The sequence below is a fragment of the Ursus americanus genome, chromosome 22 (assembly GCF_024610735.1).
Source record: "Ursus americanus isolate L20-20 chromosome 22, mUrsAme1.1.p, whole genome shotgun sequence".
Taxonomy (NCBI): domain Eukaryota; kingdom Metazoa; phylum Chordata; class Mammalia; order Carnivora; family Ursidae; genus Ursus; species Ursus americanus.
In genome coordinates this window covers 11,827,838-11,844,012 of record NC_142148.1, presented here as the reverse complement: position 1 = coordinate 11,844,012, position 16,175 = coordinate 11,827,838, and the positions used below count along the sequence as shown (strand labels likewise).

The window sequence follows — 16,175 nt, the reverse complement described above, 5'->3', positions numbered from 1 at the left end:
CTTGTGACATTGTCACTCATACCGATCATAGCTTATTTTGTATTCCAGTAGTGTTGTTGCAGATACCTTAAAACAGCATTTATGCTCTTTCCTCCCTCAACGTTTTGGTCATTACTGGACCCACTGTGAGATCTTGTTAGTAAAGCAGCACGTGTGTTACCATATCACGTAGTTAAAATACTGTGATAACTGCATTTCAGTAGAACGGGTTTCTCTTGTAAACCTGTGTATCTTATTTCACGCACTTTAAATCATTTCTCTGAGAAGGTGTCCACGGGGTTCATCAGACTGCCCGGGGTCTAGGGCATACAAAGTGTGAGAACCCTGGCACGGGTGGGACCCAGCTCACAGTTTATGAAATGCTGCAAACTTCAGGCGAGCAGTGCCCTGGGGTCTTTAACCCACATGTGCCCCCTGAGCCAGCACTGAAAACACGCCGATGGCCGATGTTTGTGTAACACTTACCTGTGCCCGCCTTATCCAAGGCACCTTGTATGGATCATTTGGTTTAATCTTTACACCAGCCTTGTGAAGGTGGGTGCTATTTTTTGCCCCGTCTTTCTCTCTCTCTACCCAATTTCATTTTTCTTTTTCTCACCCGAGTGTCGGATGTTTTAATCTGTTAATTGGCAGCCTTCCTCTCGAGGACGTGTTACTCTTTTCACATTTCTTGTAAGACAGGTCAACTGGCAACAAATTCCTTCCATTTTTGTCTGAGAAAGTCATTGTTTCTCGCACACTCTTGTGGGGTAATCGTGCAGGGTATAGAATTCTAGGCTGGTGGGTTTTTCTTTCATTCCACTCTCTTCCTGCTTGCGTGGCTTCTGAGAAGTCAGATGTAATTCTTATCTTCGGTCCTTTATAAGCGAGGTGGTTTTTTTCCTCTAGATTCTTTCAGGATTTTTTTCTTATCTTTGATTTTCTCTAGTTTGAAAATGACATGCCTGGTGGAGTTATTTTGGGGAAATTTATGCTTCTTGGTGCTTCCTGGATCTGTGGTTTGGTCTGATATTAAGTTTTGGAAATTCTCAGTCATTATCATTTCAAATATTTTTTCATTCCTTTCTCTCTTCTCTTTCTGGTATTCCCTTTATGCAGATGTCACACGTTTTATAGTTGTCCCACGGTCCTTGGATCTTCTGTTTCTTTCAGTCTTTGTTCTGTTTGCTTTTAAGTTTTTGAATTTATGCTCTGCTGAAAGGAGGAATTTATGATCTATTGGAAGGAGGTAAACAATAAAATGTAGTGTGTCAGAGATGGTGTTATGGAGAACAATAAAGCAGAAGGGGACAGATCGTAAGAGGTATGTGTGTGTGGGCAGGGGAGGTTGCCTTTATAACCAGGATTGTCAGATAAAGGGAATGCTGAGAAGGTGACACTTGAAGGTGGTGAGGGAATGAGCCATGTGGCTAGTCTGGAAAAGATGTTCCAGGTATAGGGGACAGCCAGTGCAAAGGCCCTGGGGTGGAAGTGTGCTTGGTGTACTGGAAAATTGAATGCTGGCCAATGTGTCTGAAGGGGAGTGAGGGAAGGGAAGAGTAAAAAGACAGGAGATCCAGGAGGATTGAGGGGTCAGGGAGGGGGGCTGGAAGGGGGTAGCATCATTAGGTGAGTCCACTTCAGGCATGTTTGAGAAACAGCAAGGAGGCCAGTGACGATGGAGCCAAGCACCCACGGGGGAGAGCAGGGGGAAGTGAAATCAAAGAGACAAGTGGGGCCAGGGATGTATGGCCTTGCAGACAGCGCCAAGGACTTTGGATTTTATTCAAAATGTGATGAGAAGTCTTTTGCACCGTTTTGACAATGAAGTGACATGATCAGACTGACAGTTTGACAGGATCCCTCTGGCCACTGTGCTGAGACGAGCTTGAACGAGATCAAGGGTGGAAGCAGGGAGCCCGTTGCAGTCATGAGGCAGTAGACGATGACGGCGTGGCCCCGAGCTGCGGCGGTGCAGGGCCGAGCAGCGCAGATCCCAGATCTATTTTGGGGACAGAGCCCACAGGAACCGCTGACAGCCCATTCATTTCAGCACTGTTTGTTATCACAAAGTTTGGAAGCAACCTTAATGCTCAGCTGTAGACTAGCAATTACTGTGTACAACAGAACACAACACAGGCTCCCGAGAGGGTGAGGAAGCGCTCCGCGCATTAATACGGAAATACGGCATGATTTTCAAGATGTATGAAATGACATAATCTCCAGAGCCGGGTTTATGGTATATTACTGTTTGTGTAGGTTAAATAAATAAAAGCAACAAAGCAAAACACACAGACGGACAGATACACACATGGTCCTTGGATATTCTGTTCTGGGGTTTTGGGTTTTTTTTTTTTTTTCAGTCTTTATTCTCTTTGCTTTCCAGTTTTTGAATTTCTGTTCTCTTGGAGGCAGGAATTTACATTCTGTTGAAGGGAGGTCAACAATAAACAAAATACGCAAATAAACTACAGTGTATCAGAGGGGGTGTTATGGAGAACAATATCGCGGAGAAGGGGAGTGGATCGCCAAAGTTGAGTGTGACTCTCGTACGCACTATAAGACATTTTGATGAGAGAGAGGTAGTGAGGCCAAGAATGCCCAGGTACAGTTGACATGAGAGCCAAATAACCAGAGTTTGGACTTTGGTCCGTGAACACAGCACGGGGTGCGTTACCACTGCTTGCATATTGGGGTGACAAGCCCATTACATTTTCGTGTCCTCTCTCTTTCAGGTGAAGAAAAGCAGCCAGTGTTGCCCCTCCAGGTCCCCGATTCAGCCTCTCCTGCAGATCTTCACATCCCCATCTCCCTGTGCCCTCCAGAAAATAATACAAACTCCACCAAGCTCGTTTTCTCCATACCTCTTTATTGAACTGTGCATACTTCATTAAAGGACCATTTGCTTAGAAATTCTTAAACGTTTGGACATATTTTACAAGACAGGACAGCAGCTGGAGGTCACAATTTCATCTCATCACATGCATAAAAAGACACAGGTTTTTTTGTTGTTTGGTTTCTGTGTGTGTATGTGTGTGTGTGTGTGTGTGTGTGTGCGCACGTGCACACACACACACACACTGCTCATTTTCACTTTTACAGGAAGGACTAGAGACATCAACTGACCAGAGATGAACAGGACCCACAAATGCGACCCCGAGAAAAGAGTGGCTAAGGACATTGGTCATTTATGGCTAATGTGATTGGCTTGGCCCCCATCATGGGGGGGGGTGATCAGAATGGCTTTGCTGGCAGAAAAGCCTCAACCTCACACCATGGTTCCTGGGAGAGACAGAGGGTCTTCGAGCTAATGGAATTGGGGCACATGCTACCTTGGGGTGCACTGGGGCTCAGAAAAAAGGAAGACCCATTGGCTCTCAAAGTTGGAGGGCAGATTGGCCCTCTTTTCCAGCTGGAATTCCATGGCTCAGGGAATGCAATCCAGTTTCCAGATGTCAGCTCCCAAATTCCTGCCCCCAGCAAATCCCTTCTTTGTGAGCTAAACTAGAATATGAGGCTGAAAATGCAGGATAGGAGAGTAGGAAGGAGCCTGGGGCTGCCCTGTGGGGCCCCCGGAAGTGTTGCTCTGAGAAGACTGTGGCCTTTAGGGCAGACAAGTATCAAGTTTGGACATCATCTTGGCCCCCAGTTGAGTCAAAGACCAAATGGCATTAGTGGGGATTCCAGGCTTTAATGGGAGGGACTCCCCATTTCTCCTTCCTTCCCAGTTAGCAATATCTCAAGTCAGGCAAGAGTCAATCATTTACACATTCACTCACTCAAAAGAACACAGGTTGGGTGTGCACTATGTGCCACAGGCATACACTGGGGGATAACCCAGAGCTCCTGGCACATAAAATGGTGTTCCCAGCCCTTGGCCTTGGACTGAAGCCGGGATAGTTCTGGAGAGCAAACAGGTCGGCTGCCCCCAGCCCAGCAGCTGCCGATCTTCCTCTTTCCCACCCATTAGACACATGGAGCTTCGATGTCAAACCTATCTAAGGGAGAGCCCAAAACCCTAGTGAAGACCAGGGCGCCACAAGCCAAAGCCATGGGGGAAGTCTGAATCTCTTGGGCATCTTCTCCTGTGCTTCCCTCCTTGTCTTCCAGACCTGGATTAGCTCAGGGAGGCAAGAAGCGTGGGATGATCCATGCAGGACCCTCGAGAGCATCTTAATGAGACAGAATTGGGAGTTTCCTTCATTTTCCAGAACTGTCATGCCATTGTAGCCACTGACTTGAGATATTTCTGCAGGACAGAGCCTCGAAGGGGGAATCTTGGGAACTGGATTTTTGTTTCATTGTGTTTTGGGGGGAAAGTAGCTGCTCAGTCTATCCATGCAATCCTATCGTCCTGCCTCACTTTCTGATAAAACCACCTACAACTGCCTGGACTTGGGGTTGCCCTGAGGATGAAGCCCCACCTCCTCCAAACCCACCACATGCAATTAGGGGGAGGGGGATTTTAAAACCTCTTGTGTCAAGTGTTCTCCTTGGAGAATGCAGTATCCAGACCCACTCGGGAAGAGGCTACGGATGTGGGAGACTGGGCAGCCGAAGCCCTGTTTGGCTGCAAAATTGGGTTACAGCTGCCTCTCTCTTTTGGTCCTTCTGGACTTACTTCATTGGGTGGGGATTTTCAAATGTCTTGAATGGGATTTTTCTGTTTTATTTGCCAGAAGGGGGGAAAAAAGCCCTTTTGGAATGGTGCCATTTGCTATTGCCTGGGCAGTTCGACGGCTGGCTAGTGGATAAAAGATAATTGCATCTCTTGTACAGAAAGCCTCAGGCCTATGAGAGCACAGGGTCTGGGCAGACGAGCTGAAGCACCATGAGATGGCCAGCCAGAGAGGCAACTGTTCCGTGGCTGGTCTGGGGAGGGTAGCATAAGCCTCATCCCACCCAGTGTGGTTCCTGTTAGGGCACTGGGAATGGGTTAGATGAGTGATCGGCAGGGTCATTAAATTTGCCCGAGATAGGAAGCAGAGTTTGGGAAAGCAGGGTTTCCTGCTGCCACTTCCCTCCCTGGCACCCCTCGCGGAAAACTCCAGCCCCTTGAATTTGGATTCCCGCTAACTGTGCTCCCTGCTTTTGCCTCAAAGCCTTGAGCCTGTGCCCAGATGTCCAAACCACATACGCACCTCCCTGGGGGAGGAGGAGGCAGATTTCCCTGGTTGTTCAGTCCAGTGGCCATGCAATGTGCGGATCCCTCTGCAACACCCATTTCGTGCATCATCTAGCCTCTTTTTAAGCAGCTCCTTCCCCCAACATGGCACCGAATTTCCTGGTGAGGCAGCCCTGCCCATGAGAATCACTTCCTTAATTTGAGCTGAAATTGACCACTTTGTTCCTCCCACTGAAAGCAAGAGAGGCTTTCAGAGACTCACTCACAATGGTCCTGCAGGTATGTGGTTTCTTCTTCAGAACTTCCCCCTTCTCCATCCTGGCCAGCCTTTAGAAGATCTCTTCAGGATCTTTGCAGAGAGGAATGGAGAGTTAGAGTTGGAGGGGAAAAAAGACGAGGGACCTCCGGATTCACCAGAGCCCCTTCCGAATCCATTTCTTTAAGTCGGCATTTGGGGATGTTCAGGAGAAATTCCAGATTAAGACAAAACTAGGGGCAGTGGATAGAAACCCAAACTTCCCAATCTCTCTCCAGATGAAATCAGCCACAGGATAGAGTTATGTGCTTACCTGGGCATCAAACCTAGCAAACTACTGGGAGACAATTTTGTTTTGTTCTTGTGCAAAAGTTTTTAAAAATCTGGTCTGTTTTATTTGGCTCTGGTTCAAACCAGATTACCAGGAATATTGGGGGATGGGAAAACTCTGCTGAGGGGCACAGTCCAGAATAATACATTCGTCCTTGGATTGGTTTCCTCTTAGGGCTTATCCAAGGGGATGGTTCACCGCTCTGGCGGTCTGGATTCAGCTCAGAACTCTGATCTGGGCAGAGGCCAGAATTTCTCCTGAACCTGACAGTGAGGCATTGGGGTATGAACACCTAAAAATGAATGCAAGTCGGAGATCACCTGGCCTTTCTTCATCTTCCTGCATGAGTTGAAGAGTGGAGAATCACTTTCTGCTGAAGATCCTGCTTCGTGAGATGTCCTCTGCCCACCTGAGGCTGGAAGCTGCCTGGTGAAATTAATCAGGACAGTCCAGAAACTCCCCAGGGTCTGGATAAGTGTAAGCTGGAAAAACACCTTCGCCCTTGCCACGAGTCTCTGATGCCATGAAACCAGGCAGCTGGGAAGGGAAGGGGAGATGAGATGGCAGATTCTTGGGGACACGTCTTCTCAGGGTTTGGCTGCAAGCTTGTCTACTGTGTTTTTTTCTGGTGAGGATGTTACAAAGGGATTAAAATGAGGAACCGGTAAGAAGTTGATGAGATCTGAGGCCCAGCACATTCTCTGAGGTTTGCAAGAACCTGAAGATGCTCTGGCCTTTGGATCCAATTGATGTTACAGGGGAACGGGTCACTGGACATGGCAACAGGCCAGCCAAGAGGGGCTTGTTCTGGACCTCAGTGGGAAATTGCTTGCGTGGGATTTGCGGTCCCCAGATCTCGGGGGCTGAGAAAATTCAGTCTCTTCAACATGCCAGCAGGGTGGGGGAGGAGGAGCTTAACGAGCCCACGTGCCATCCTGATTTTGAGGGCCATCCGTAGCCCTGCTTCCCCTTGGTCTCACTCCCGCATCCGTGCCCTGGAATCTTAAGAACAATACATAGGAGAAACACACAGACAGAACGAGGAAAGTAACGGTGTCCACAGACTCTAGGCCAAGTGTTCGGAAATGCCTGCACAAGGAAGTCAGAGCCCGAAGTCTTTCCCCACCCCCCGAAAGTCAGGTCCAAAAGGAAGAAAGAGAGGCTGAGGGGCAATGGGAGGAAATGAAAAAGACCAGAAAAGATCAGCTAGGATAATGACCAACCGTAAAACTCCTACGATGTTATTCTATATTACAAAAGAAGCGATGAGACCGAATGGCCCTATTACAAATTTGTTAACAACATACATAGACCTATATTCTTTTGATCTGAACAGAAAAATAGACTCCTCTCAGATACGTGGATATCCTACGATGCAGCCCTGCATCAGATACTTCTAGAGCCAGAAACGTGGCAACAGAAAATGCAGAGGTAATTTTTATTTGGGGGCATAGCCAGGCTGGTTTGGGTCACCAACCCCCCCCCCCCCACCAGCTGAGTGAAAGCATTTGCATGCTGTCATATAAGCAGTGAGAAACCAGCAACGGGTACACTTGACCTCAGGGCTGGAGGCTCTCCCCTGTCCTGTGGGGGGGCTGCAGAGGTGACCCCCTCTTCCTCCTGCCACTGGAAAAGCCCTCTCCCAAAGGATCATGCCCTAGAGGCATTTCACATCAATCTCTTTGGATTCAAAATCACCTGGCTGGAGGCTGAAGCCCAGGCTTATGTTACTTGGGATTAGTTGGCAAAGAAATAAGGAAAGGTTGGCGGGGGAGGGGGGGGATAAAGAGAGAGAGAGAGAGAGAGAGAGACCTGGCTTTAGTGAACCCTTGCCCGTGGTGAAGTTTCCATTTCCCCTTGTCCATGGACGAGACACTCCAGCCGTGACTTGGAGCGAGACAGAAATGTACAATAGTTACAAACATCACTACATCACAGTTTTACAGAATACTGTTGTTGCTGTTGTTGTTGTTTTCTCCTCGGAAGAGCGGGTCTTATTAGGAGAAAGGGCAGGGGTGAAGCTACAGTCACCAGGACGTGGTGGAGGAGAGCTGGGAATCAGTTTGGCAAAGTTTGTCCTCACCAGCACTGCTCGGGGGCAAGCTGGGAGAGTGGGAAGGGATGGCCTCCTCAGGATTTTGCTGTTTCCCCAGTCTTCTTCCTTCTTGATCCCCAGTGCTTTTAGAGAAAGGGACTTCACGAAGACACATGTTCTGTCCTCTTTTCTTTCTTTCCCCATTAAGTGTGCTTAAGATAAAATTTCCTAAAGAAGGCACAGAGAAATCTACTGCCCCAAAGTCCTGTTGTTTTTCTTTACCCAAAGATAAAAAAAGGTGAAAAAGCCGACTCCTCCAGAGCTCGCCCACCTCTCTCCGCGGGTCGCAGACTGCCCCCCGATCACACGGGGACCTGGTCCCTAGCCCTTACTGATAATGGTGGAAGTTGGAAGCCAAGGTCCGCTGGGTTCTCAACGAGTTTCCCCGAATTCACCAAAGGGACCAGGCATTCACCTGCTCCAGCCCCTAGTTTGGTTTCTTTGGGTTGACTTGGGTTTCCCATTTTCATTGGTTCAGGAATGGGTGGGACACGGATCACCGAGTTAAAATGGTATTCACCTTCAAACCATGCTTTCCTCTCCTCTCTGAGGACCTGTCTGTCAAGGTCAGCTTCTCAGTGGAGACTCTTAGGTAGATTTCCCAGTGCATGTACACAGGTACAGGTGGGGGTGGACACGTATTCAAAATCGGGGAATGTTCCTTTTTGGCAGGTGGGGCCTGGGAAAACTTCCAATACTCTATTTCGAGCCGGGCACAGGATAAAAGCTATATCCCCACAATACACACACAAGTAAAAGAAAAAACCAAAACAGAATGCAATACTTTCTAAGCATAGTATATGCTGAGTTTCCATTATTCTGTTTCTATAAGAACTCTATAGGACTCTGGCCAGTAAGCCTGAAAAGGTAAGTTCTTAATGATACTTCTGAATTCGTCCTTCAAAAGTGACTCAATAAAATGCTACTTTAAGGTCAGACGAACTACACGGGGAAGGGAGGGCCAGGTCCTGTGTGACCACACAAGGCAGAAAGGGCCTTTGGTTACAAGGAGAGTTGCACCAATTGGTTATTAAAGAAAGAAGGAAAGAAAGAAAGAAGTCATATCGAATCTGTATACTTCTCATCTGCTTCAACCAACAAACGAAATGCCTTGATTTGAAGAAGGGGTGGTAAGTTCCTTCTCGCTATATATGGCTATATTTAAACATGTTCACTTTCCTGATATGTAAAATAGACTCTATTATTATTGTTATTAATTTTTACAGATAGCATCAGCTCTAAAAATATCTGAATTGGAAATCACAACTATTTACTTTTATCAAAAAGCATGTGTTTGTTTTCCCTGAATTTTCACGTTTGTGCTGACGGCCGACGGAAATGGTGATAAAAACAAGGAAGAGACACGTGAGCTGACATGGCCCGGGGACGACTGTCCGGCGGCCGCTCCTCAGGAGGCCCCCAGCCCGCACTGTGCGCCCCGCAAAGCGCTCGGGCCGCTGCGGCCTCCTCTGGTGTGCCGCCAGCACAGGATGACCTCACACTTTCCCTGCCCCTTGGCTGTTGCTGCCATGGTGCTCTGAAGGTACCTCGGAGCGTCAAGATACTTCGGCATTGTTTTGTTAGGTAACACGGCAAAGCACAGGACTGCACCCTCTTGGAGGGATCCACAGTCCTCGGAGACGCTGAGAGGCAGTATGAACCAGGTACGGATCGGCAGAGAACAGGTGTGTGTAAGGGCGGTGGAATGACTCCATGTCATCACACCTGTGACAGGTGGTCCAACCTCACGCCACCGCACGGAGGGCAGGTGGAACGACTCCATGATATTTGTGAACTGACAGATGGATCGTGCCGTTATACTAACAGGCAGACCAGTAACACCTTGTATGAAGGACAGGCGAACCGTGCTGTGTTTGTTCCATCAGGAAGACGTACGCCTGTCACTGGATTGTGGGTTGGCAGACCTACACTACTGTACTTGGGACATCATCCATCAACGCTGTATTAAGAGAACGACATCGGTCCATCGTACTAAAGACAGGCAGATCAACGACATGTCATCTTTACGGACAGATAGGCCAACAGCATGGCATCATGCTCACCAGTGGCTCGACCCAATGTTTCTGAACCGTGGAGTGGCCAACACCACCATCCTGTTGGACCCAACTCAGGCAGGCCAACGCCAGGTCGTCAAACTAGGACAGGAAGACCGACACCAAGAAATACACCAGAACCGCTCACAGTGCACACAAATGGTTATTGCTTTTGTCTGTACTGGCTGCATTGATGGCTGCAGGAAGGAGAGCTGAGTTTCAGTACAGACAGTGACACTGAAAACACACCAACAGCTGGTTGACAAGAAAGAGAACAGAGTAAACACCCAATGCCCACCGTCTACTGTATTCTTCGGAGATGTGCATGCTTCCGGTACACGTGACTCTGTAGGAGGCCCCCCTCAAGGGCTCAAGTACCCTTCCTTGCAAGGGGGCTAACGGGAAGCGTCAGAGGGGCAGGGAAAGAGCCCACAGACTTTGACATGGCAGACAGCAAGGCCAGCACAGTGTCCCCCACCGTGGCCGGACACAGGCACGTACCAACAACCCACCTATAGTCCCAAAACGTGGCCCACGGGAAATAGTGCTTGTTTTAAAGTGCAAGATGTTGACACTGTCCCTGGTAGAACCTATTTTTGAAAAACATAAAGTGCTTTTTATTTTAACTTTTTTTTTTTTAAACTTGAATACCACAGGAAACAAAAAAGAATTTCTATTATAGTAGATGCTTTCCCTGCTGCAGCAGGAAGTAGTCAAAAGTCTGAATTGGGCATTTCAATTGGGGATTTTTTTTTTCCTTTCATGTTTGCAGGTAAAAAAAAAATCAGATTTTATTCTGTTCTTCGGTAACATACAGTCTCTTTGAATAAGCTATTTCTTTTGCATATTTGACACTTGCATATCTTTTGAGTCTACACTAGTGATGTACAGAAAGTGTTTTCCTTCTAATGACCCTAAAGCAATGCTCACAGTTCATACTGTTGGCTGAGTGCCTGCCGTCTGAACCCTTCCCAGATTGCCAGGGGGCAATTAGAATCAAGTACAAGTGGTGCAACTCACCCTGATGATATCTCAAAATAAAATCTCAGCTACTACGGAACACTGAAGTCAATGAAGACATTTGAGTAAGGGTTTTGCGCTGGGATCGTGGCCGATGGCGTGGAAATTTCCCCATGACACGAGTATCCTCTGTAGCCTTCTAACAGTGGGATCCATCCAGGAGGTGATGGACAGGAGTTCCTAGAGGTGGCCAGGTAACACCCAAAACCAAATTGGTCAACCCAGCCGCTCGTTCCGGCATCCTTCTCCAGCTGAAGCCAGGAGGCATGGAGATGCTGCCCCCCGAGGCTGTGATGGAGAGCCATGACAGACAAGTGGGGAGTAGGCGGCCTTGGTTAGGTTCAGCATATGGTAGTGGTGGCTGTGAGTTCTGCCCATGTCATCTCTCAAAGAGGGCAGTGGACTTGGTACAAGGAGACGCCATATCCTGTGGCTTGGCCGACTTTATTCTGTCGGAACTGTCATGGCTCTCAAGGCCCTACAGAGCCTCCCTGGAGTTTCGCTTCTGTCTGGGGGCTTTGCAGAGACTTTCTGAGTTCGTGCGGAAAAGCTCTGCGGCAGGGAAGCTGAACAGCACGCCTCTTAGGTCTTGCCACAAGTCTCTGTTGCAGGTGGGGTAGCTCAGATGCTCTGATCCCGTGTGCTTCCGTGCGCTCCTCCTCCCGGCAACACGCGGACGTCGGGGGAGATGTGGTTCTCGAGTTTGCACTTTTCCTGGCCACTGGGGCCTTTTCCAGTCAATGCTTCTGTTGAGTAAATACAGTTCTGCCTTAAGAACTTAGGGGAGGTGGGTAAGGGGGAGCTTTCAAAGTGGTTCTTCTCTGATCTTGTCCCGACGCTGAACTTGGGACTGGTGCTCGCATGGACGCTCTTGGGAGGGCTGGAATCTACACTGTAGAGCACCTGCCCCTCATCATCGGTGTCCGCGTCAATGTACTGGTGGACGCCTGCTTCGAAGTTGAATGCTATTGCTGTGTGTTTCTCAGGCGATCGGGGGGGCGTCCTAGCACTTGCTGTGGTGTAGATGGAGGACTCTGGACTCAGTACAGGCCTGTCCAAGAGTGTGGCACACTCCAGTCCAGCTACAGCAGCTGCAGCGCCCCCCCGGTTCCTAAGAGGGTCATGGTACATCCCCAGAACGGGGACAAGTGGACTGGGATCCCCCTCCATGAAGTTGACTTTAAGTGCTCGGAGCTTCAAGGGGTTGTTCGTCTTCAGAGAACTCTTGGGGCTCTCAATGAAGAAGGTAGAGCGATGGCTGGCATCAGGGGTGGGGTTGGCCTCCACAAATCTACCACCACTGGCACCCAGAGCTCCCCGCCAGCCCATCTCTGGGGCCATGGTGCCCCCAGTCTTGCTGGGAAGTGATGCCAAAGGGCTGTGGGAGAATCTGGTGGCTTCGGGGAAGTCTGTGGCACAGCTAATGAAGCTATCAATGCTCGACATGCTTCGCATGTCGATAACCCCTTCTGTACGCGTGGGCAGAGGGGCTACAGGGCTGGGGATACTCTCCATTTCAAGTTCTTCCTTTGGTTTGCTCTGTGTTGTTGACTCCTTGGTATTGAGGATGGGCTGAGATTGGGTCTTGGCCATCTTATTGTACATGTCTTCCAACTGCTGGACGTTCAGGTGCTGAGGACTAGAAGATGATCTGGCCTTCTCAGGGGATCCCTGCTCCTTGGTTTCAAAGGACTTACTTGAGCTAGTTTCAGACAGTGTCCTTTTTGTCCATTTCCATTTGTTGGGAGACAAGTGATTATCTTGCACTTTCTCCTTCTTACCCATATTTTCTCCATTTTTCTCAACCACGATGTCCATCATCTCGATGCTCCGGGCAAAAGCATCTTTCATGTTCATGGATACGATGCTACCATTCCTCTTGGCTCTCTCCAGAGCCTCTCTCCGTTTGATTGCTTTCTCCTGCCTCTTCTGTTCCTTGTAGAACTCAGAGAAGTTATTGACAATGATGGGGATGGGAAGAGCAATCACCAGGACCCCTGCGATACAGCAGAGCCCCCCGACAATCTTGCCCAGGAGAGTCTTGGGGTAGATGTCTCCATACCCGACGGTCGTCATGGTGATGGTGGCCCACCAGAAAGAGGCTGGGATGCTTTTGAACTTGGTGTCATCCTCATCCTTCTCAGCAAAGAAGACAAGGCTGGAGAAAATCATGATGCCCATGGCGAGGAAGAGGATGAGCAAGCCCAGCTCATTGTAGCTCCTCCGCAGGGTGAAGCCCAAGGACTGGAGGCCCGTGGAGTGGCGTGCGAGCTTAAGGATGCGGAGGATACGCATGATGCGGAAGATCTGCACCACGCGGCGGACGTTCTGGAACTGCAGCACGCTCTTGTTGGATTCGGTGAGGAAGATGGTGACATAGTACGGCAAGATGGCCAACAAGTCAATGGCATTGAGCGGGCCCTTGAAGAACTTCCACTTCTTGGGTGAGGAGAGGAACCGCAGCAGGTACTCCATGGTGAACCACGCAATGCACACGGCCTCCACGTGGGCCAGCTGGGGGTTGTCTGTGGTCTGGCCGAACTCGTCAAGGCTCTGCAGCTCGGGCAGTGTGTTGAGTGACAGGGCAATGGTGGAGAGGACGATGAACATGATGGAAATTATGGCAAGGATCTGCAAGAAGAGAGTGGGATTTAGTTACCAACCACCAATAGGACATTCATCCCAACACCCTGCGTCTGCGGGATACGCCTCAACGTGCGAGAGCATTTTCACATCTCACTAGTCACTTAAGGCCTGGGTGTTTGAGCTAGAAAGATCATTTATTCAAATCCATTTATTGTGCAGATGTACAAGCCAGAGCCCAGGGACTGCAATGGTTTAAAGTGAATTATTCCAGCCTGGGGTGTCGGCTCTGAGGACACAGGAGATCTGAAAGAGGGTGTAGGGGCGGCAATTTAGAGCTTGGGCTCTGGGGTCAGGCTGTTTTGGGTTTGCATCCCAGCTCTGCTGCTTCCTTACCTTGAGCCAGTTGTTTAAGCCTCATTTTCTTCATCTGCAAAATGGGATGGTGAGTAGCAGTGTCTACCTCCGAGAGCTGCTGCGAGGGGTAAATGCGTTAACAGGCACAAGGCGTTCAGGACAGCTTCCAGCAGCGCCCAGCCAGCTGTCCTCATGGGGGAGGTCTCTCAGCCCACACCCCCCGTCAGCCTAGCCCACCCAGCATCCAAGTGGTCCGGTTGGTCTTTGCTTCCCGCCCTGTCCCGAAACGGCCTGCTACATCCCTCAGCCAGTGCCCTTGCTGTCCAGGTGAGTATGACAGGCTTCCGTTTTCTGCAGTGAATCCCCACTCACCACACAGGGTTGTCAGCCTACATTTTTACTCTGACCCCTCTCTTTGGGCCTCTCCTGCCACAGGTTCCCAAACGTCCCACTTCTCTGGCCACACGTGGCTGTTGGTCCCTCCTGAATGGTTGTGTCTCTTTTTCTCTGTTCCGTGAACTTCAATCCATCTTTTAAAACCCAGCCCACGGGGCCCCTCCCTGCAGAGCTCATCCCTGGAGGGGCTGGCTGCTCCATCCTTCGGGCTCCCTCATCATTTTGTCATACCTTGGGTACTTTTAGACACATCCCATTACAGAAGTGTGTGTGTGTGTGTGTGTGTGTGTGTCACTGCCCAGAATCTTTTTTTTTTAAGATTTTATTTATTTATTCAACAGAGATAGAGACAGCCAGTGAGAGAGGGAACACAAGCAGGAGGAGTGGGAGAGGAAGAAGCAGGCTCACAGCAGAGGAGCCTGATGTGGGGCTCGATCCCATAACGCCAGGATCACGCCCTGAGCCGAAGGCAGACGCTTAACTGCTGTGCCACCCAGGCGCCCCACTGCCCAGAATCTATGAGCTTTTGGGGAACAGGGATGGGTTCTGAGCCTTATCTCTGCACCGCTAGCACCTAGCCCAGGGCAGGGGCCCTCAAGTCCTTGTTTACTATTGCTCAAGTTCAGAGCAACAAGTGGAAGGGACAGGACCAAAATTCAGTCTTAAAATACTTGGCTACTTTTTACTGCTCATGTATTATGCGTGAGGCACTTTGCTAGGCACTGGGGACACCATTAGCGGCAAGAAAGCTCTGGTGTCTTTCTCAGCCAGCTCAGATGATGAGATGGGGTGTCATGTGGTTCCCTGACTTCAGCTGCTCCACCAACTTCCCAGGTTTTTTTGTTTTGCTGTACTTGTGTCCAACGTCTCCTGTGTCTTTTAAATACAAGCTTTTGAGCTTCAATTCTTGATGTGCACTCATTGAAAAAGTAAGATTCTGTAATCAGTTTTTAAAAGGAAATATCCGATACATATAGAGTAGATCAAATTTGTGTATATTTACAACCATAATCAAGTGAACGCCTGTGAACCCACGATCCAGGTGAAGAAACAGTATGTGACAGTAATGCCGACGTTTCCTGCGTGTCCTTCTCCACCCCGGGGGCAACCACCATTTCTTCTCATCCCTTTTCTTTTCTGGAGAGTTTTTAATACAGAGACCTATGTCCCTAACAAATCGCTATTTCGTCTCGCTCAGGACTGACATCCTATCGTATGTGTTCTTTTGCTGCTTGTACTACTCTTCCCTCGGTAGCAAAAGGACAACAACACACACTGCTCACCTTCTCTGTTCTGTTTCAGCCTCATCCTAAGAAACGACATTGGCAAAGATGCTGGTTTTGTGTGCTGTGGAAAGATGCGTTAAACCTTCATTGAAATAAACACGTGCTTATTGGAATGGAACTCTCTGGCAGCAGACTGTGGGAACTCCTGCTCTGAGTTAAGAGCGTGGTCGGGGCGCCTGGGTGGCACAGCGGTTGAGCGTCTGCCTTCGGCTCAGGGCGTGATCCCGGCGTTATGGGATCGAGCCCCACGTCAGGCTCCTCCGCTATGAGCCTGCTTCTTCCTCTCCCACTCCTCCTGCTTGTGTTCCCTCTCTCGCTGGCTGTCTCTGTCTCTGTCGAATAAATAAATAAAATCTTAAAAAAAAAAAAAAGAGCGTGGGCTCTAGAGGTAGAATCCAGTTCTGCCATTCACTGGCCGGATGGCCTTGGCATTGAAACGTTCCTTGCCTCAGTTTCCTTACTTGCGAAATGTGGATATTCCAGTCATTCATAACTGGGGACAAACGCCCCAGAAATTTTTGGTTGTCATGACTTGGGGGCGGGACGCTCCTGGCAGCCAGTGGGTGGAGGTCAGGGATGCTGCTGAAAGTCCTGCCCTGCACAGGACAGCCCTGCAACGGAGAATGATCTGGCTCAAAATGTCAGTAGCAGCAAGGCTGAGAAACCCTGGAGTATACCGGTAGCCAGCCCCTC

The 16,175-nt window shown here is 49.3% G+C and overlaps 1 protein-coding gene across 2 annotated transcripts in view; it reads right to left on the bottom strand.

Moving 5' to 3' along the window:
* Positions 1–2,831: 2,831 nt before the first annotated feature.
* Positions 2,832–16,175, bottom strand: part of KCNB1 (potassium voltage-gated channel subfamily B member 1) — a 103,143-nt gene continuing 89,799 nt past the window's right edge. The window contains exons 3-4 of one of the 2 annotated variants that reach the window (XR_006775203.2): positions 6,012–13,491; positions 2,832–5,453 (exon numbers count right to left, since the gene is read on the bottom strand). Coding sequence is in view for 1 of the 2 variants with exons in the window: in XM_045771547.2 (XP_045627503.1) it covers positions 11,482–13,491 (2,010 nt within the window). In the remaining variant the exon portion in view is untranslated. Of the gene's footprint in view, positions 13,492–16,175 lie in introns of both variants that reach the window. The other variant, XM_045771547.2, reaches the window with a different exon arrangement.